Source organism: Sinohyriopsis cumingii, chromosome 17, assembly GCF_028554795.1.
Source record: "Sinohyriopsis cumingii isolate HCF-2022 chromosome 17, ASM2855479v2, whole genome shotgun sequence".
Lineage (NCBI taxonomy): Eukaryota > Metazoa > Mollusca > Bivalvia > Unionida > Unionidae > Sinohyriopsis > Sinohyriopsis cumingii.
Genome location: NC_142977.1, coordinates 21,411,534 through 21,433,766, shown reverse-complemented (window position 1 = coordinate 21,433,766; position 22,233 = coordinate 21,411,534). Strand labels below are relative to the sequence as shown.

At 36.6% G+C, this 22,233-nt stretch overlaps 1 protein-coding gene across 1 annotated transcript in view; it reads right to left on the bottom strand.

Moving 5' to 3' along the window:
* LOC149777902 (uncharacterized) overlaps nucleotides 1-22,233 on the bottom strand; it is a 122,370-nt gene that overhangs the window by 72,753 nt on the left and 27,384 nt on the right. Inside the window, exons 6-8 of the mRNA XM_089938996.1 lie at nucleotides 18,565-18,907; nucleotides 10,001-10,051; nucleotides 3,331-3,381 (exon numbers count right to left, since the gene is read on the bottom strand). Coding sequence (XP_089795122.1) covers nucleotides 3,331-3,381; nucleotides 10,001-10,051; nucleotides 18,565-18,907 — 445 coding nt within the window. The remainder of the gene's footprint in view (nucleotides 1-3,330; nucleotides 3,382-10,000; nucleotides 10,052-18,564; nucleotides 18,908-22,233) is intronic.

Below are 22,233 nucleotides of genomic sequence, written 5' to 3'. Positions count from 1 at the left end.
TATTTTTTTTAAAAACTGGCTAGCTACCAGTTTTGTGGAATTTACAAGTCCTGCATATGGTATCATTTGTAACCTGCAGTAAAGCAGACATGTCACTAACTGTCACTGTAGTGCCAAGTCATGCGAATAGCCAGTAAAATTAACCATTTCTTCATCAAAGGGAGTAATGATGGACATACGCAGTCAATTTAGGTTTGTATATTTTTTTATCTTTGTGAAAACCCACACAAGTCCTAATGTCCCAGTGAGAAATCTTTTGAAAGGGCTTCAGTGTAGGGTTGAGTACATCGTTTGTCTTTCCGGTTAATCTGTAATGCCTGGGGTGTGTGTGAAAGAGCTCCTTGATTTAATATTAGTAAGTAAGAATCATTTCCAGATTCTTGTTTTTTATATTTCTTTTGTTACAGTGTTTCAACAAGCCACCATGTGTTAACCCAGGTGCAGATGGTTGCAACCTTCGTTTAGCGAGCTATAACGCTGATGATTTAAACTCTGTCTCAAAATAAATGTATTGTTTCTTGATGAGTTAATTATGTCCTGGTTTCATTCATTTGTACACAATATATGTTTATTCCACATTTCCCCAAAACCTGATCAAAACCGAAATATATCTGGTAGTCAACACTAATAACAATGGCAGAACCTCAGACCAAAAAAAATATAAAAAAATTCCAACACTGGAAGAAAGAGTTAATGTAATTAAAAGAAGGACCAGACTGGATAAGGATATTCTTCAGAGAGGTAATGCGGGTACTTTTCCAACTGCGGACAGTGATAGTGACAATGAGTCATCTGTTGATGAAATTCTGCCTCAGGTTATTTCATGTTCTACAGTCACAGAACATTTAAAGGAGATTAAAAAATATACTTTACAACACAGCAATCCCAAACCTTTGCTTCTTTGCTCAGAAATGGAGATAAATATTCAGACCAAACAGCGGAGTAGAAAATGTCAACAAAGAAGTATAATGGATTTCTTTAACAAACGTGATTAAGTGCATAGAATAAGATATATACATCATAGCTAACTGTGCAGTTTTTGTTACATTTGAAACAACTCTAAAATGTATAGCCATGTGAGGTTACCTTAAGGATATGATAAATAAATATTACCTTGGTTCATTTCAAAAATCACATGCATGTACATGTACTAATATATGTACATATTCATGCGATGTTCAAATATAAATTTGATTACGTTGTTTGAAAGATGTATATATTTCTTATATAAATTTATTTTGAAAGGAATGCATGCAATATTTAACAAGATGTATGAATAAAGGATAAGATACATGTACAGTGAGTATGTGTATTTTTTTGTCTTCAACAATGCTAACTATTGACCCTGGAAACCGGTCCATTTTCACACACCTCTTATGGGAGACCACCTGTCTTGAGAGACCGCTTTTGGTTGGCAGAAGGGGCGGTCTCTCATAACAGGTTTTACTGTACATGTAACGCAGCAGGTAAACAACTATACCCATGTGATACTTGTGACAGCTGTATAAACTGTTAAGTGACAATTGGTATAGATCAAAATAAGGACTACCAATGTTTTATATGTGTTGTGTTTTTTAATGGGATGTGAGTCATACATGAATTTTATAACATGTGATCTATACTCAAATTCATTGGTTTATTATATCAATGTACAGTACTTAAGGGATTATGGATTGTACTACACAAATGCAAGTTGTCAATATTTTCAGACAAGTTTACCTTCATTCAAACACGGTTCAGTCTATAACACAGTCGGGTTCTATGGGCCCAAACCAGGGTTGGTGATGGCTTTAAAAATGTTGTCACCAAAAAATCACCAATCTCAATATTTTGTTGACAATTTTCTAAAGATGTCACCATTTTCATAATACAGTACAATTTATTTTGTCTTGACATCCTTTGGACCAAGGTTATATTGTCATCAAAATCTGATGTTTAAAAAGGTTCAGGGGGTGGGGGCTGAAAATAATTGAAATTTCACATACAAGTGAAATATTTAAGAGGTGACTTGTCATCGGCTTGCTTTTTGTGAAGGTGCAGGTGTTACTGAAGGCACCTATAAAGGCCCTCTTTGAAGGACAAAACAAATGCTCATTTGTTATTGCTGCAATATCAAATAATTGCAGAATGCGGACTGAGAGAGAACGAATTTTCATTTGCTTAGTATATATATACAGAATAATCGGTGCATCAAAGGTAATCACTTTTCTATGATGTTGCACCCAAATTATTCTTTTCCTGGTATAATAAAAAAAATATTGCTGTTGTCTGGTTAACTGTAGTCATTCCCATTCCCGCCTTCAGAGGTGGAGTCAGGTATAATGACTATTTGGGTTATATTAAATTAATAAGGCCAGACATCAGCACAAGCAGATAATGATAGTGCTGTTAGTGTGGTTGGTCAATATGAACAAATAACGTGTTTATGTAACAATAAATTCCAGTGTATTTTATATCCATGTTTGCGGCTTCCTGTCATGGTGACTTTCAATTTCTTCATTCCAAACCCACTATTGTATATACTGTTTTTAACAGCCCAAATTGTTGTAACCAAAAAATAATCACCGGATAGTATATCTTTTTGTCGCCAACAAGGAAACAAATTGCAATTTGCGACACTGGCGAAGCCCAGCACAATTCCTGCCCAACCACCATGTTATAGCAGGGTCACACTGTAATTTCACACTGATCTCCACTTCTTGGTCACTGTAAACATTGACCCAGTAGTGATGGCCTCGTTTTGAACTTTTAGCAATCATCAGGAACAGCAACTCATTCAAAATGCATATTGTGAAAGGGGTCTAAAATTGTAGCATATAGTTCAATCTAATAAAATTTGGTCAGAAAATATCATTATAAGTTGTATACACTTCACTTTGGACCACCACAAAGAGAACCCTGCTGTGTAAGACTTCAATGACTCTTCTTTCAAAAATAATAACCATTATGACTGAAAAATGGAAAAGTTTCAATAACTCCCACACAGGGGTTTAGTAGACGTAATGAACAGACATATGGAAGGTATTATAATATCCCTAAGAAGTTTTGTAAAAGTACAATAATCATAATAATAATAATAATAATAACAACAACAATAATAATAACAATAATAATAACAATAATATTAAAAATTATGTCTTAATGTCCAACGGGTTATCCAATATTGCTGGTACTAATCAAACTTTAGGTATTTAGTGACCAAAAACTGGCCACTGCATATTCTCAACTGCACCTGGGGTCTGTGGAGCCAATTAAATATATATTGAATGGTGTATTAAAATGTGCGTGTGTGTTAAGTATATGTGTGTGCGTGTGTTTAAGCAAACTTACTTTTAAACTGTCTCGGACCATTACTATCTGATTTTCTCTTCATAGGAGTTTCTGAAAATATAACAGACACATTTTCTCTTAGTGTGAGTAATATTTTATTGTATAAAGACCTATACGATATTTGTGGGGGCAAAATCTAATTTGATCTTCTAGATTCAGTTCCCCTATTATCACCAGATGAAATCTCCTGCTGGTTTTTCCTTTGTTAGTTTATGATTTGAACAAGAGGATATGATTCCCCTGCACAGAGTATGATGTCATGAAGGTATATGTAATGACAGATGGTTATTTTAATGTCCTGTGAGACAGTAAGAGGGGGATGTGAAGATATACATCCTGGAAGTTTACGTCAATATGATAAGGCTTTATGATGTTCCTGACTGAGCCAGTAGTTGCCATTCAAAGGAATTTTCCAGTAAAAATTTGTTAAATAGTTAAACATCAATTACGAGTAGAAACTTTCTATCATGTGAACATCCAACAGACCAAGAAGGTGAACAACAGCTCTCTTTGAACAATTGACTAACCCCAATACTTCTCCTCTGAAGTAAATGCAATTGCTGATCCCTACTTGGCAGCCTTGGAGACAGTGGCAAGCCATCCTGTTTTCATTGGACAAGGCCAGAAGTGATGGAGCAGTGGTCCATGTCAAGATCCTTGAAACCTAGATAAGTGATGCCATGGGTGGGTGATTAAGCCAACAGCAAGAATAATGGACACAGCTATGACAATAGATAAGTGAAAGTTTAGCTGCTCCATTACTGCTAAACTTGAGACTGACTACCAATAATGAGTTCCAGCAGGATTCTCAACAAAGTTTAGCATGCTGGAAAATAGCTATGGAAACCAAGCTGAACACTGACCTTATTGATATGACATACTGAATCAGGTATTTGCCTCTTGCAGCTATTGGCAGGTAACACAAGTCTGTTCTGATTGCTGTAATATCATCACGTAACACATCTGTAACTCAACTGGATACCGATTTTTCAAGTGACATCATTGGAACGAGTTGTTAAGATGGAGCTAGTGAACCCTGAGTTGACATATAGTGACTACACTAGGAATCAGTGTAGACTATGATACTGTCTGGAACGAAAATAACCTAGTCTGACTCACAAGTGATATATGTTTCATTTATAATGGACTTGCAGACCACTTGTAAGTTACTTACACTTTACATATGTAATGCATTAATTGAAATGTCTGTATGTATAAGTACTGTATAAGTGGAAACAATACTGATCTGTGTTTCACCAGCACTTCACTTATAAGTTGCATATAAGTCACTTACAGGTGATTTTGGCTTTTATCAACTGCGTATAAGTGAACTGTAAGTTTATGGACATCTAATTTAAAATTAAATTGTGTTTTTACGAGAATACTTACTCAATCACATTACAGTAGGATAGAAGCCTGCTCCTTTTTCTATCTCATACAGCCAATGGGCAAGTACTCTTTTCCATTACCTCCCCTTGACACCACCAGGCATTACTACCTTTTTAGCTGTGCATATGCTAACGAGGATGCTTGCATGGCATGGTGGTGGGAGAGTTTTTCAGTATGTGATTTGGTAAGTATTCTTAGAGAAACACAATCTACTTAAAAACTTGATACATCCTTCAAATACATTCCCACAACCATATTACATTAAGGGAATAAGTAATATCACAAAGGAATGCTGGGCACCTGATGTCTACCTCGAGTATCCTTTTAGGGAATAATGGGTGGATTCCCCATGCAATCAATAACCTGTTCTCCTAATTACATCAGCAACACAGCCTAGGGTCAATTGATCCGTGACTTCTACACATGATTAAGGACATAATTATTGAAACTTTCTTACCTACATATTTTCTCTGGCAAAACCTGCAAAGCTGATAGGCTGTGTTGATGGTTTTAATCAAGGAGGCTTGAAGGCAGAGAAACTTGGTTTTATGCTACCTCTGTATATTTGCCTCCTAGCTTGGTTAGACTGTTTTCTCCTGGCACTGGGCTTGATGTATATTGCATTTTACTGAAAAGGTTCCTTGTCCCTAGTCCACTTATTGTCCCTCCACAGTGGTAGGGGCTGACTGTCTTGAAACATAAGTGACTTGGACTGCAGACATGCATCACATCGTATCATGTATAAGTTGGCTAAAGCAGTCAACTCATTGACATTTATATCTAACCTTGAAGATGTAGTGACTAATAGCATGAAACACCTTATTGTCCACTCTATAAAATAGAGGAGCAGACATGTGAATTTCTATTCTTTTGCCATTGATTGTTTTGTTCTTTGATATCAAGGGCCTGGAGATCAGTAATGAAGGCGTGAATGTTGTCCCAGCGAACTGAGAACATTGCTGGTACTTGGCTTTCTGCATGATAGCCAGTCACTGATCTCCCTAATTTTAGGCAAATGGGGAAGGAGCCAAAAGGACATCATCTTCTCCTCCTGGTCGCAATCTACCGGTGCTTTAACTTTATAGTCTTGACTAGTGGTAGGAGGTGGAGGGCATTCTAAAATTGCCAAAAAGCTATACATTTCCTTGACTGTGGCCTTAAAGCTAAATTCAGTCTGTTCCATGGCCAGATCTGAGTATGGAATATTGGCAGGAGCTCCATCCATGTGTCAAGTTCTGACCTGATTACACTTGCAGCTCTGGATAAATCATATCATGTCGAATCATTCACTTAATTCCATCCTTTTTTAACTCTCCCATCTGGATAGGTGGAGAACATATCAATTCCAGCATTGCTGGAACAGCCAGCTGGTTTGTCTCGCATACGGTTGGCCTGAATGCTAGCAGTAAAGAGGGCAGTCTGGCTATCAGTGGTACTGGCCGCTCCAAAGGATTGGATGGATGGACAGATTTCTTACTGAAATCTCCATCATAGTAAGGGTATGTCGCCGATAGTACAGCCAAACAGACAGATCTGTCACTAAGATCCCAACAAATCCTAACTGGCCAAACCATTTTAACAAAAAAGTCAGCATGCTGGGATGGTTGAATGATTATTTGATGCCGGACACTCCAAGGGCCTGACTGAACATACAGATTTCTCACTGAAATCTCCATCATATTAAGTTTATGTCACCTATGGTATGGCAGAATTGATGAATCTGCCTCTAAGATCCCCATAAGTTGGCAGGATCATTTTATCAAAATAGTCCCAATACTGGACAGTCGGTGACTGCTGGATGGCTGGTGATGGCGAGGCTATATCATGAAATGGATCCAACAGCTTCAGTACAAACCTAATGTGTCCAGACGTACAGTCCTGAAGGCCATGCTCAGACATGCACCCACTGGGCAGTCTGAAATTTGGGGGGGGGGGACACTCCCCCAATGAATTTGAAATGCAGGTGACGAACTTAAGGATGAGGGGACCCCAGTGTCCCCCACAAGACTTGCAACGGATGTTGACTTTTTATGTATACTGAGGATGTCCACATCATCATTCCTCGACTTGTTCCATCTTTCCTTCCTTTTTGATACCTTCTGGATTATTGCTTTGAACTTTCATGTATCTAGTTGACATTTCCACTGAAACAAAACAATAAGAGAAAACAAAGCATGAATTAGCAATTCAGTTGCTAAGGTGCTAATACTGTAACCCAGACTTCCTCTGTCCATGTATTACACATACTGCATGTCATAGATGATTTACACTTAGTAGATACAACAGAAGAGTTATAGTTGACTTCTCTTGCTTTAATATTTCTTATTTTATGAAATTTTTCAGCCATTTTCACTAAAATAGCTCAAGAAGAGAAAAACAAAGCATAAATTAATAATTCAGCATGTTACTAACTTGATAATATGAATCCTATTACTAATGAAGTAAGCGAAAATAGTGTTATGTTTACTTGTTGATGACAACATAAGGTCAATGATAGCGTGGAGTAACATGGCCTTAAATAGAAGAAGTCCATAAAAGTGACAAAGTCACTCAAATTTATTGTAGGCATTGTAAATTAATGTATTCAAGAAGATTATTATCCAACACAATAAATCCAAAATTAAAGTTGGATGGTTCAGTTTGAACGCCAAGATGGCTTGGATTGTCGGAGGTAAAATGCATGATGTTATCAATACAGTAACAAAGCTTGTAGTGGCAGCATGAGATAATGACAAGAGTTATTGCTCTTTTTCTATATGAGATAGACAGGAAAAATCAATTTCATCTTTCAAAATAGCTGGATTTGCAAGGTTACAGGATAATATCCTAACCTAATGTGACTGGGGAATGTATCTGAAGGAGAAATTGCTATTTTCTGACTGACAGTTTACTATAAAATAAGTCTCAAATAAATAACACAATTCAAATTTAACAAAGGTGGTACTATATTTCCCCAGACATTAATGAGTTTTATCAACAGCAAGAAAAACATTTTAAACTTTTAAAAAGCAAAAAAATAATTAAATAAAACTTTTAACTTTGATACAGTGCAAATCTAACATATCAAAACTAAAATAAAAATAAAACAACTTTTGTTTGTGTGTGTGTGTGTGTGTGTAAAGTAAAAATTGGGACACAACCACACACTGCAGACATATTTAAGCTTATAAACAAGGACTTTTTCAGCATACAACAATAAAATATTTCCTATCATTTCATTTAAAACAATATCATTTGGCACCAAATATTCAGCTGTTCATACTTAAATGAAATCACTGAAAGTAATTTATTGTTGGACAGAAAAAAACTTGTTTTATATTAAAAAGATGTTTCATGACAAAAATCCAGAAACCAAATGATTGAATCATAACTCAGATTTGGCAATGCCAACATTACCAGAATTTAAGATATGGCAGTCTGCATTTTTGGAATTATGTTATACTGACTTGTTCCCTATGACAGTATCATTAAGTCTGATTTTCTGCTTCCTTGGTGGGGGGGGGTTTTGCTTTGCTTTGGAGGGCAGGGGGGCAGTTTTTGCTATGCTGTTATGCAGGACCATTATTTAATTTTCTGTCCATGCTATTTTTCTATGGTCTTGCATAGTATACAAGAATTCTATGTTAATTCCATGCCAACCTGCTTATCAGTGTTCTTTGCATTATATTATTTGTCTTGAATATGTGTCATGGAGAACTATCCATTGATAATTCATGCTCTCCATGTTTTCTCCATGAATGTCTCAAAGTGACCAAATTGACATGTTTTATCCTTTGGCACATTATTTTCTTGAGATCATGGCACGATCGTGATAGTCATTCAAACCATCATCTCAAGTCTCTTTTTTGTTAGTTTTGTGAAGAATTTACCTTTATCCTGTATATTGTAATATACTAACAGCGTTAACACTTACATCCTAAAAATGAAACTAGCCAATTTTCTACCTGAATTCATAATGTATCATTTTAATGTTATGCAAATTATTGTCATTGAACTGATTGATGCTGCTGTTAAGAGATTTAGCCATCAAGATAAAAATTCAATGACAGCAGTAAAGTGTGTTACTGATCAATAACTGCACACAATATTTATCTGGTAAATATAATGCAAAGAAAACATGATTTGCATGAGAGAAAAAAGCCATGGAGGAATTTGTATATACATTACCGTTTGTTGGATGGTGTTGAAAGTTGGTCACACTGGCCTCAGTCTAATTAAAATCAAATCTCCACTGTCCTACCTGAAGATCTGACAGCAACCACTTAGGGGTCATGGTCTGGTGACCTATGTAATTACCATAATTGCTCATTTTCTCAGCCAATCAAAGTATTTCTTATATCTTCACGTTTGGGAGACTAAGCAGTATTGCTGAAGAGAAACACTATGTGCCAAAATATTTGATTCTTTTTCAAATGTCTGAAAGCTGAATTTCCATTGGCTACTATAAGGTCACAAGAACATGACCTCTAAGTGTCTGCTGTCAGATCTTCACCTAGGACAGTGGAGATCAGATTAGTATTGACCGATTGGAAAAGGTGGCATTTGCCAACTTAATGTATAGTCCATCATTATGCAGAATAATTTCTTTAAAAATCTATTATGATGTTGACAAGCATTTAATGCATCGTACATGGACCAATCTTTAAATGTCGAGGTATTTGCAAGGTTATGCTGAAAGGGCAGAAATAAAATGATGAAAAAAGAGTGTGATCAAAATAAGATCAAGAGAAGAGTAAGAAAGTACCAGAAATCCTGGAAAAATAAATACAAATAGCTGAAGTCTAACACAGGATAGGCTGTGATGTTGTGCACTTTCTGTACTGAATGTTAAAAGAACAATGAATATGCTGGGACATCAACTGGTCCCAAGTACGTTTTATTGTAACTGCCTTTAATGTTAATGAAAAATATATTGAATTAGAAACTAAATTTGCTTCTGTTTGATTTCAGCAAATCAGTAATTTATTCTCAAATGAAATGAACACTTAATATTCAGTCAGGTTGTCAATAGGAATATGCTTCTACCTGTGTGAATGCTGATGCCAAAACCACAGGTAGTACCTTGGCTAACCTCTATTTAGTAGAGTAATCTAAAGATCATATGATTAATACCACTACTACAACTATTTTTTTAATGTTCAGTGTGTTACCAAATTAGTATACAAGATACTAATCTCCCATATGGATTTCAATGACAGAAAACATGCAATCTCATAAGCATAATTGCCCCTGAGGTCCAAACACCAGTGTTAATCATGTGTGTGTGTGTTCATGCACTTACTTTTAACCTGTCTCAGGACATCTTTTTCTGGTCTTCTCTTTACAGGGGTTACTGAAAATTTATACACAATTTTACTGTTTAAAATGCACGCAAAAACATTTTTAGAAGAAAAAATATCCTTTTTAAGGTTCTTCTCTAGTATTATCATCTAATAAAATCTCATGTTAGTTTTTGTTTTGTTAGTTAGCAAATTAAGTGAATTTCTGTCCTCTGTCTACCAACTTGAAGGTAAGGTCATCACAAGTACATACAATGTTTGGCTTACTTGATATGCCAAGTGCCTTTCTGTAGAACACACCCAGGCAGCCTACCCAGTCTTGCCTGGGCAGGTATCAAATCCACAAACCCTGGAGTAAAAAGTCCAACATTCTAACAACTTAACTATCATGACACCCTCTACACAATGAAAAAATCAAACTGAAACCCTTGTGACAGCTGTAGAGATAATCAGCAGATGTGGTAAAAAAAACCAATCTCATGGCCCTCTTCAAAAGCTGTAAAGTAACTGTGCAAAAAAGGAATACACCTATTCATCATTGTCCTTGTCCTTGGAGATACAATCTTTACTGTGATACAATTGATGCCATCAAAATTGGAAAACTTAAATTTAATATTCTTTTGTGTATCCCTGTAATTTCAGTAGCTTTCAAAGTATAAATCAATGAAGAAAAACCTTACAATATTGTTCAATGAATTTCAACCTGAATATAGAACCCCAAATTTTAGAAGCTGTACATCATAACATTATAAAGATAGCACTAAACAGTGTCAAAAGACTGGTCAATGGGTAAATGTTTGAAGATACTATACTCTCCTCATCGTTTACCAGAATGTCAAGAATGCATGATTTCATGTTGTACATGCAATGGACTATTAAAGTAATTCAAGTACAGAAGATCCTTGCCTTATTCAATATTAGGTTTTCATGTACATTTACTCCTACTTCGATTTTAACATCTTTACTAAAATTTACAAAGCGATACATATTGTAGGAAATCTGTTCCTTCATAATGTTCATAGTTCACTGAAGTAATTCATATTTCATTGAAGTAAATATAGTTCACTGAAGTAATTCATAGTTCAATGAAGTAATACCTGGGATGCAATTACCATCATTTTATATATGAACTTTCCCTGATTTTGTTCAATATAGGTTCTTTGTGGGTTTAAAATTCTGAGTTTTAGGGATTTTTGCATTTTGTGCTTAATATGGGGCAGAGGTGGGGGTTGGCTTCTAACAAGAATAATAATAAAGCGTCAGATTTATCATGCCAAACTGGTTACTGATTTGGCGACTCAATTCTGGTGGTTTTGAAGCTTTTTGATAACAGGTAGCTTTAAAGGTGTACATGCATCCATGACCATGACCATAGCCAGAAACTGTGTAGTACAACCTTAAAGAACATTTACATAATGTTGAGATTTACTGTTTGCATTTGATTATCATATTCGAAATTGACTAATATATCTCATAACCATTAACTAAATCTTTTATAAGTAAAAAGAAATATTTCAAAACCTGAAACTAAAATTAATGATTGAAAACTTAAATACAAAAAATACCTTCCTTCAACATAATGAGCAATAGATAAATGGAATTTTCAGCATGTGCACTACACATTTTCACTGAAACAATACAGATAAACCACCAATTTTCCAGCACCCTAGGTTCCAAAGCCTTGCCGGACTAACAGCTTAGCCGGACCAACCAAGGTCACGTAATAATAATTCAACAATACAGGTATAAATGAAACAGGTTTATTAATTACTGTACTTGCAAAGAATGTTGCTGTACTACCACTGGAACTGTAGAGTTAATCACAAAGGTTTGGAAGTTGAGGACTGCCAGGATTACTGTCTGTTACATAGTTGGTTGCTTCACCATGGATTTCTGATGCTGCAGGTGGTTGTTGTTGTTGTGGGGTTTAACGCAATTTTTCAGCACATGATAGGCTATACATGGTGGCCTGCATTAATGGTGGAGGAAGAACTTGGGGAAAACCCCGGAAAGAATGACTGACCCATGAGAAGCTACTGCCAAGCTTTCTCACATACCCACATTGGCCGAATCCGAGAATCGAACCCACACAGACAGAGGTGAGATGGCAGTGATCTGTAACGGACGGCACATTAGACCACTCAGACACTCGGGGGCCCCAGATGCTGCAGGTGGGACATCCGGGGTACTTGCAGTTGAAGCCATGGGATTTTCAGATGTACTACTCTGATACACAGATTCTTTTGCAATATCTGTAAACATTTCATCCAAGCGAAGTTGTTTCATGTGTTTTGATCTTTCCAGATATCTCGGAAACACTTAATTACATGAATTTTGACACAAATTTTTTTATCTGGGAAGCAGAAAATCACCCAAGCAGGAGTCCTCCATACACATTTTTTTGTTGTAAACAGGAAGCTTTTGCTATACAATAAATATGTTCTAATCAGTATAAATTAAACAATGCTATTTATTACGTTTGTTGCTGACTTCCTTTGATCAAAGGCTGTTGGCTTGCTTTGATGAAGGTGCATGTGTTATTGAAGGGACAGTTAAAGGCTCTCTTTGAAGGACCAAACAAATATCCGTCTGTTATTGTTGTGGCAACATCAAATAATTATAGAACATTGAGACAGAATTTCTTAAAATGGTTAGTATATATCGGTGCTTCAAAGGTAATCAGTTTTCTTTGAAGCTGCAGCAAAACTATTTTTTTTGGAACATTTTTTTAAAAAAATTGTCGTCTGGTCGATTGTAGTCACTTCCCATCCCCACCAGAGGTGGTCGCTTGTAGCTAGTCAGTGGCATGGCTATTTTGGTTACATTACAGCATACAGTACCAAGGCCAGACATCATCATAAGCAGCTTATGATATAACAATGCACTGTTACGGTGGTTTGTCAATATGAAACATGTATTCGTGCATGTAGCAATAGATTCCAGTGCATTTTTATATCCATGCTGGCGGCTTCCTGTCATGGTGCCTTTTAATTTCTCCACTCCAAAACCCAAAACTGAATATAGTTTTTATCAGCCACTGTTGTTGTCACCAAAAATATCGCCAGATGATATATTTTGTTGCTAACAAGGGAAAAAATTACAATTTGCGACATTGGTGAAGCCCAGTGTAATCCCTGTTATTGTGTTCATTTCTGATTGAAGCCATATAAATATTGCATGCAACCTCACAATCAAGACAGGCTGAGATCTGGACAATATGCCGTTTGCAAATTTGGATAAGTATTTTTGGGGGTTAAACAGAAAACTTATGAATATTTTAATGAGATTCAGAACTGTGCTAAAGTTGCTAGAACTGATAGTTCAGATAGGACAGTAGCCAAGTGTAATAGAGTGCATGATGACTGACTTAGAGTTTGGAATAAAAACTTTCCTTGGACTGACAAAATTCATTCTGATGGACAAACAAGAGCTATATCCCAGTGGTGTAAAGAATGTGGACATTAAACTCCATGGCAACTACTGGTTCTTTTAATCCACTAAGTTCAACGTTTTCTAGACATGAGCCATATAAAGACCACCTACTTTCTAGGTAGTCATAAAATCATTGAACTGCACACTAACAGAAGCCTATACGAGTCTACTTCAAGAGTACAGTGATGTATTTCCAGACTTTCCTTAACACACTTGATGCGAGTCAAAGAAGAGCAACATAGTGTGGAGGAATACGATCCAAAGCCAAGCATCAGAAACCATTCTAATATAATCACGGTGGTAATCCAGCCATTTTTATTAGCACTGTATGTTACTGGGTAAATTTTAATACCTTTCAAAGCCCTAGGGCATTTACTTTTTCCTATCACCAGTGGTTTACATCAGTGCGTGCCTGCTGCGTTTGAGTATCCTAAGATGGTAACTTTATCCTTAGATTGTTTGAATCTTGTGAGCCCTTCTTCGTCCTCTGTTGTTAGCATCCTTCTAGGTGTGCATCGCCAATATAATGCAGTTTCATCTTCATTACACACTTGCTCAGGACTGAGGTGCTCATCAACTGCAAGATTATGAAATTAGTCCACAAACTCAACAGCTCCTTCATGGTATGCAGACCGTTTTTCTCCACACACTTATGCATGGAAATTCTATGACGCTTCCTGAAACTTTGAAGCCATCCTTCACTATAGTCACACTCGTGTTCTAATTTAAAACCTTTATGAAACAACTAAGCCTGATCCATTACCATCCTGCCCAACAAGTCCACTCTGTCACTCCGATGTTGTCAAAACCATTCCACCATCACTCGTACATACTCAGTTTTCTTACCACCTTTCATAGTTTTTCTAATGTTCATTCACATCTTGGAATCACTGTCTCAATAGAATTTCAATACTTTGCCCTCTACTTCTATATACCATAAACAGCTGATCAACCAATACCATATGTGTCACACATCTTTCGGACAAAACACCAGGGTCCAGTATTTTCAACAGTTCCACTTTATCTAGTATCAATATTGACTGGTGTTTATGCTTGACACCACCACTGACACTTGCATCTTTCTTAGAAGCCATTGCTGGGGTTAACTGTAATTACAATAAGCTAAGAATCGCACAAAATACAAGTATCACCACCAACAATTGCAGTCTAAACAATCAAAATGCACACCCAGTAAACTAATTTGGCATTGTTTGGAATTTAAACTGCCCTCTCGTAATTTTGTCCTGAAAAAAAGAGGTGCTGGACCATCCCTTGCCACAAAATTGGTCATAGGCAGGTATCTGAAATGGTCATCACCTATCCCTCATGTGTTTAAAATTGATATACTGTTACTGAAAACTAATCAAAACTTCACTAGTTTCAAAGATCATAAAGTGCAAAAGCCTGGTATTTCACTCTTTGTGTTCAACAACTGTGAAACACCAGCATGGAAATTAATTATGAATATTTTTTTTTAATACTAAATTAAGAAACTTTACTTCTAGTGGACTACACTAACAGTGTTTATTTGTAGTGTTACAGATTGTGCCGTTATAGATTTTTCATGGTGATATGCAGCTGGTTTCCCATGGGTAATATAACTGTCATTAAATACACTCCAGAATGGTACATTATATGGTTCATTTGGTATCATTTGAGTACAGCATGGACATTTTCACATGACTTGAAGAGGATGGACTTGACTAACGTTCAAAATGTCTTTTTCTGTCTATGGTACCAATAGATATCTTGTATAATTGGTCTTTAAGGTAGCACTATAAGAAATATCTCTGATTCTGTTAAGTAACAGTTCCATTTGGATTGAAAATCATGACTTTAGATAGTTTCATGTTTTTTGGAAGTGATTGGCATGGCTCTAAAACAAATAATCCAAAAACAGATAAACTTTGTTGTGCCAATCTTTCCTCTCATTTATATATACACACACAAAAGATCTGAAATGTAGGTCACAGTGGCCTTATTTATTTTAAGGACATCATACTAACGGAGATATATATCTTAACATCCTTTATGATGATTCTGATGCTAACAGTGCTTGAAACAGGACCAGTGGTAGTGAAGCATGAAATATCAGTCACAGTGACCTACTTCTGTAATATGTATGCATTAATCATCAATTTGCATCCCTCTCCCAAGAGTACTTATATAACTTGCAATAAACCAGCACTAAATGCAAATTTATCCAAAACTGTACACATGTATGTACAAAATTAGTCTGCTCTGCTCTCTTCCCTAAGGAAAGGTACTATAAAAAAGCCCACTCAAAAATATTGCCTATGACCTAAGAAGAAAGTTGTTGTTGTTGTTGTTGTTGTTGTAGGGTTTAATGCCATTTTTCAGCACACGATAGGTCATACATGACATCCAGTATTAATGGTGGAGGAAGAACCTGGGAAAATCTCCGCAAAGAACCACTGACCCACGAGAAGCTACTGGCAAGCTTTCTCACATACCCACATTGGCTGAATTTGAGACTCGAACCCAAGCAGACAGAGGTGAGATGGCAGTGATCCGTAACGGAGAGTGCTTTAGACCACTCGGCCACCCCCTAGGAAGAAAGAACTGTTTAGAGTCAGTGAGGCTTTACAAATGTGTATGCTTGTATCTGTGCAAATACCGAGACCAATTAGTATGGAAGTATAAAAGCCCTCTTCTCCTTCAATGACAGAACTTAACTCAGGCCTCAACAGTGAGGCTCACTGTGTTTACAATGTGATTTGGCACATGTGGTACTAACAATACCAAAAACTGACCATAAAATGAAGAATATAAAACAAACTTGAGAGTTTATTTAATAGATTAAGACTGATGAATATTCAAATACTTTCAAAAACATTTTAAAAATCAAAGTCTTGTATTTGTTTCAGCAAAAGGATTTGTTTAATATTTTTGAGATTACAAGACTGCAAAGACTGGAAGACTTTATTTTGTCTTAATTGTGTGGTGCTACTTGTAATGACTCTCAGATATCAAGATACATTGCTCTGATATCAGTGACTTAGAAATCAAATGAAATGAAATTGCAAGCACAGATCACAGGATCATGAAATATTTATTTAAATTACAATGACTTTATTATCACTGAAGAATTAAGTACTTCTCATGAAGCAAGAATATTATCATACCAACTCAACTGGCCATAGTGTCTTAGAAACTGAGCAGAACAAAACAGTTAATGTTGCTCAGTGGAATGCAAAATATAGGTCATGGTGACCTATTTTTGACTTGTCTGTGTTGCACTCTACATGATGCATCTATTTACCAAATAACAAGACTCTGCAGTTAATATTGTCTGTGAATATTTAGATGAACACAAATCCTACTCAAGAGAAACAAGATCTAAAGCAAAATTTGCCAAACAAAATTGAATCATGAATTATTGGTGACATGACCTAGTGTTCACCCATTGCAATAGTATTCACTGTTTACATACATTTACATACCATGTCATGTGACTCTACTAAAAATGACCATTTATTTTTCCTTTTACTGCTGAGTGTAGAAACCATCTCTGATATTCATATGTGATAACAAAATTTTCAAATTACTGCTGTGATGGATATATCGGATGTCCGATTGGCACCTGTTTCATTTAGGAAAAAGTAGTCATCAACAGAAGTCTTTTGGTCAAAACCCATATCATAATGAGCATTCATTCTTGGAGAGGAGTGACAACAAGAGTTTTATAACAACTGTCATTGCAGCCATATTGGATTTACAACTGGCACCATTAGCCATATTGGATTTAAGAGTGGCGCCATTTCGAGTCAGGACCAGTTAGGTATAATACAAAGTCTGTTACAATTAAAGCTAACAATATTTTCAAGATAGCCACCATGGTGGCATATTGAGTTTTAGTCATTTTCATTTAGGACAAAGTAGACACCATAAGAACTCTTCTAATGTAAATCACGTCAAAATGTCTTTCCCTTTATGATTATTAACTAAAACAAGATTTTGAAGATGACCACAGAGTGGATGTCAGATAGCACCATTTTACTTAAAGATCAACAAAACTTTCAGTGAAAACTCCATAATGATATGACCATTCATTCAGGAGACTTAAGTAGTGATAACAAGAATGTCAAGCAGGACACTGTAGCAACCATGTTAGACCACAGATCAGCACCATTTTCAATTGGAACTAAGCAGACACAAAGAGGGTTTTTATTGTGGAACTGCCATGTCTATTCAGGTGAATTAGCAATAAAGAGATTTTCTAGATGGCTGCTGTGGTGGCCATACTGGATGTCATATTGGCACCATTTTCACTTAGGATAAACTAGACATAAAAAGTGTTTTACAGAAACTGCCATGTTGATATGTGTGTGTGTGACTTGGATTTTAAATGTAGCTTTAGCAATTTTTCAGTCATATCACTACAATGTCTGCAGTGTAACAGTTTATACTGATGTCTAGCACTGGGGCATCAAGCCATAGGCATGTAGCATGATGTCCCACCCAGTCACATTATCCTGACACCAGGCCGACCAGTATTAACACTAACCTCTTCATGCTATGCACCCAGTGAGGCAGCTGTTAGTACCATTTTTATACGTCTTTGATGCAACTCAGCCAGGGTTTGAACCCCTGACCTGCTGCATCCAAGGCAGAACCTCGAACCACTAGGTCACTGGAATGGTGCCATGTTCATATGATAATATATTCAGGACGAGTAGCAATAAAAATATTTTTTGAATGTGTGAGCAGTACCATTTTCATACAAGATAAATAGACCATGGGATGAATGTGAGAGGAAAGTTTCATGTCAATCCTCCAAGAAGCTTAGGAGGAATGGCAATAATAATCATGTGTTAATGAATGGACATAGCTCAGAAAACAGACAATCGACCATCCCATATGTTCTTCTGATCTATGACCATTAAAGCTAAAAGATTGAATACTGTGTACCCCACCACAAACATCTCACTCCATTTAGAATTGATCAAATACACTTTAAATTATAAAATATAATGTTACAAGGCTTTTGCAATGAACGTAGTTTCCATGGAATATTTAAATATGCCATTACCACAGACCGTTTTTCTAAAGTTATGCTATCATACATGATGTGCCATACTCGGATATCCATTTTCCAGCTGTTTTCCTTTACCTTTTTTCTTTCTCCTTTGCATCAGTATAACCTGCACATTTTTCTCCACTTTATCAAGTCTAACTCCATGTGCAGTTACAGCTGTATGCATCTCCTGCTGTTTTTCCTGCTGCTCCTGTAATGGCTGAATATCTCTTTCAACGGTTTCCAGCCTATTTTCAACATCTGCAAACCTTTTTGTTAGTTGCTGACTAAGTTGTTTATATTCCTCTTTTAAGGAGTCAACAGTGTCCAATGTTATTTTCTGCATTCCAAGTTCCAGCTGGAATTCATTTACAGCTGACCTTAAACCTGTCATCTCAATGTCCAGATTGAAGAGGACATCCAATGAATCATTATCAATCTGAAATGGTACAAACACAAGTAGTGAAAATAATTGTGATCAATTTTTACACTTGAGTTGTTGTAAAAATATACCCAGCCTATTTGTGTATGTAACTGAAAAGGTAAACTAAATATTGGGGCTATTTAGCATCCTGTGTGAAATAAGAAATAATTGAATGTGCCATAGATAAAAAACTGTATCAAGAAAAGATCTACAGTTATGGCATTGGTGGATATGTAAGACTTAATTGTCCCTTTAACCCTGTCTTGTGCAAGTTGTATATTTCTGACATAATATAGGCTCAAGTGCCCACATGCAAAATTCATTAATCAAACGAAACTTCAGGTTACTTTTAGTGCATAACTAAACTGTATATCCTCAAAAATAAGTGATCACTGGAAGCATCATAGTGGATATGAATAAAGCATGTACATAGACAAAGAATATACATAACTTTCCTAATTTCTTAAATTAAAATTAAAAACATTAAAAATACTTTTATTTTAGAAACAAGTCTTCAAAATTTACTAAAATTCAATCCATTGCTTTGGCAGCATGGTATAAATACCCAGCTAAATATTTGTCATACACATAATCTGAAACAAACTATATATGAAACTAGAGGAGGACCACTATATACCCCCCCCCAATGTTTAATTGTCCTTTATGTAGATTACTCAAATTTTTTTGCACAAACCATTTCTCCTATTTCAATCAGTTACCTTGACCAGGGATTGTGCTGGACTTTGCCAAAATTGCCAGCTGTGATTCTTTTTACTTATTGCCAACAAAATATAACATCTGGAGATTTATGGGGGCAACATTTTTGGGCTGTTTAAACTTGTACATACAATTTTGGGTCTGGGGTGGAGAAATTCAAAGGCACCATGAAAGGAACCTGCGAACTTGACAATAAAATGCACTGGAATCTATCATTACATAAGCAAATCCTTTACTCATATTGTCAAACACATCTTAATGGCAACCTGGCGTGGGTAATGTATGCTGTGATACAGTCAGTAACTCTAGGGTCTATCTGATAAGCTACAATCTATTGATTACACTGGTCAACAGTGAAATCATTACTGACTTGAAAAGGCCCTAATCTGTAGTATTTTGGTGTGCCGAACACGAATATAACCGTGAAAAATTTGTATTGGCTCTCGTTTTGAAGATATTCATATACCTCATTTTCTATGTTTCACTGTGTAAATTTCTCCAGTAGGACTGCAGCAACATCCGGAATAATGATGTAACATTGCATAATACCATCATGCTCACATCATCCACAGTTGATTGCATCATTTTCTGATGCAATGCAATACTAATGCCATGCGGCTGCTGAAGTAAGTTGACGTCAGCAGTGTACTATACATGTGTAGGCCTATTATACTAATGCCAGGCGGCTGCTGAAGCTGACGTAAGCAGTGTACTATATAAAGCCCAATCAGATAGGTTCAGCATTTAAAATATTTTAGACGTTGTGCGAGACAGTTCAAGCTACTGTTACATAAAACTTATTATTTTATCCATTTACGTACAATAAAGAACAGTAATGCCTCGAAAGTGTGTTAATACCGCGGACAATTTTTGCTATATTTGTGGGGAAGTGACATTTGCCAACCAGAAGAAAAGTATCAATTCTCAAGTGAAGAAGGCATATCATCTTTACTTCGGATGCAAGGTTGGTGACCAAGACAAGCCTTGGGCTCCGCATATATGCTGTGCTACATGTACAACACAGCTTTCACAGTGGTTGAATTGCAAAAGGTCATCAATGCCGTTTGCAGTCCCAATGGTGTGGAGAGAGCCAAGCAACCACCTAAATGACTGTTACTTCTGCTTGGTTCCTCCTCTTTCCGGCGGAATAACGAAGCGAAAGAAGTCGAGAATAGTCTACCCAAACATTCCGTCTGCATTGAGACCAGTTCCACATGGTGAGGGACTTCCTATTCCAGAACCTCCAGCAGAATATTCTCTTGATTCATCTGACGAAGACAAAGGTGAGTCGACCTGTTCTTCTCCTGGTCCATCAGCATGCAGTGATCCAGATTTTCACTGTGGTGCATCATCAACCCCACACAGAATAACACAGGAAGAACTAAATGACCTGATTCGTGATTTGGACTTATCAAAGAACAAGGCAGAATTGCTAGGATCAAGACTCCAACAATGGAATCTTCTAGAAGAAGATGTCACAATTACTGCATATCGAAAGCGCCACCAGCAATTGGAGCCTTTCTTCAGAAAGGAAAGTAATCTGATATTCTGTTCTGATATTGAGGGCCTCATGAATGCTTTAAAAATCACTCATGACCCACAAGAATGGAGACTATTTGTGGACTCTTCGAAACTGAGTCTCAAGGCTGTGCTTTTGCACAATGGAAACATTCTTCCATCTATTCCAGTAGCGTATGCTGTCCACATGAAAGAGACATACGATAACTTAAGGCAGCTACTGAATTCCATTGAGTATAACAAGTACAGCTGGCACCTCTGTGGTGATTTGAAGGTAGTTGCCCTTTTAATGGGACTGCAGCAAGGATATACAAAATACATGTGTTTCTTATGCGAGTGGGATAGCCGAGCAAGGGAAATGCACTACATGAGGAAGGAATGGACTCACAGGCAGAATGTAGCCATTGGAGAGAAGAATATCCAACACCCAGCTCTGGTTGAGGCTCAGAAAATCTTGCTACCACCCCTTCACATCAAACTAGGTTTGATGAAGAACTTCGTGAAAGCCATTGACCGGACTTTGCCAGCATTCCGATACCTGCATGAAAAATTCCCTCGACTCAGCGAAGCAAAGATTAAAGAGGGAGTTTTTGTGGGTCCTCAGATTCGAGAGCTTTTCAAAGATGACCGGTTCAACAACTTGCTGGAAGGTGACGCGAAACAAGCATGGAATGCTTTTCGCCTAGTTTCTACAAACTTCCTCGGAAATGTTAGGGCAGAAAACTATAAGGAACTAGTAGAAGACATGTTGATGAAGTATAAGAAACTTGGCTGCAATATGTCTCTAAAGATTCACTTCCTTCATTCCCATTTGGATTTCTTTCCTAGCAACTGTGGTATTGTTAGTGATGAACACGGCGAACGTTTTCATCAAGATATCGCAACAATGGAACAAAGATACCAGGGAAAATGGTCCACTACAATGCTGGCTGACTACTGCTGGACACTCCTCAGAGATGCTCCCAAACAGCTGTACAAGAGACAGGCGAAGAAATCTAAGATGTAGTCAATGACTTGATTTTTTATAGGTAGGCTATTACAGTTGACCTTTTACTATTGGAATGCATTTCGTTATGTAAACATTAATTTCTTGCAGATTACAAAAA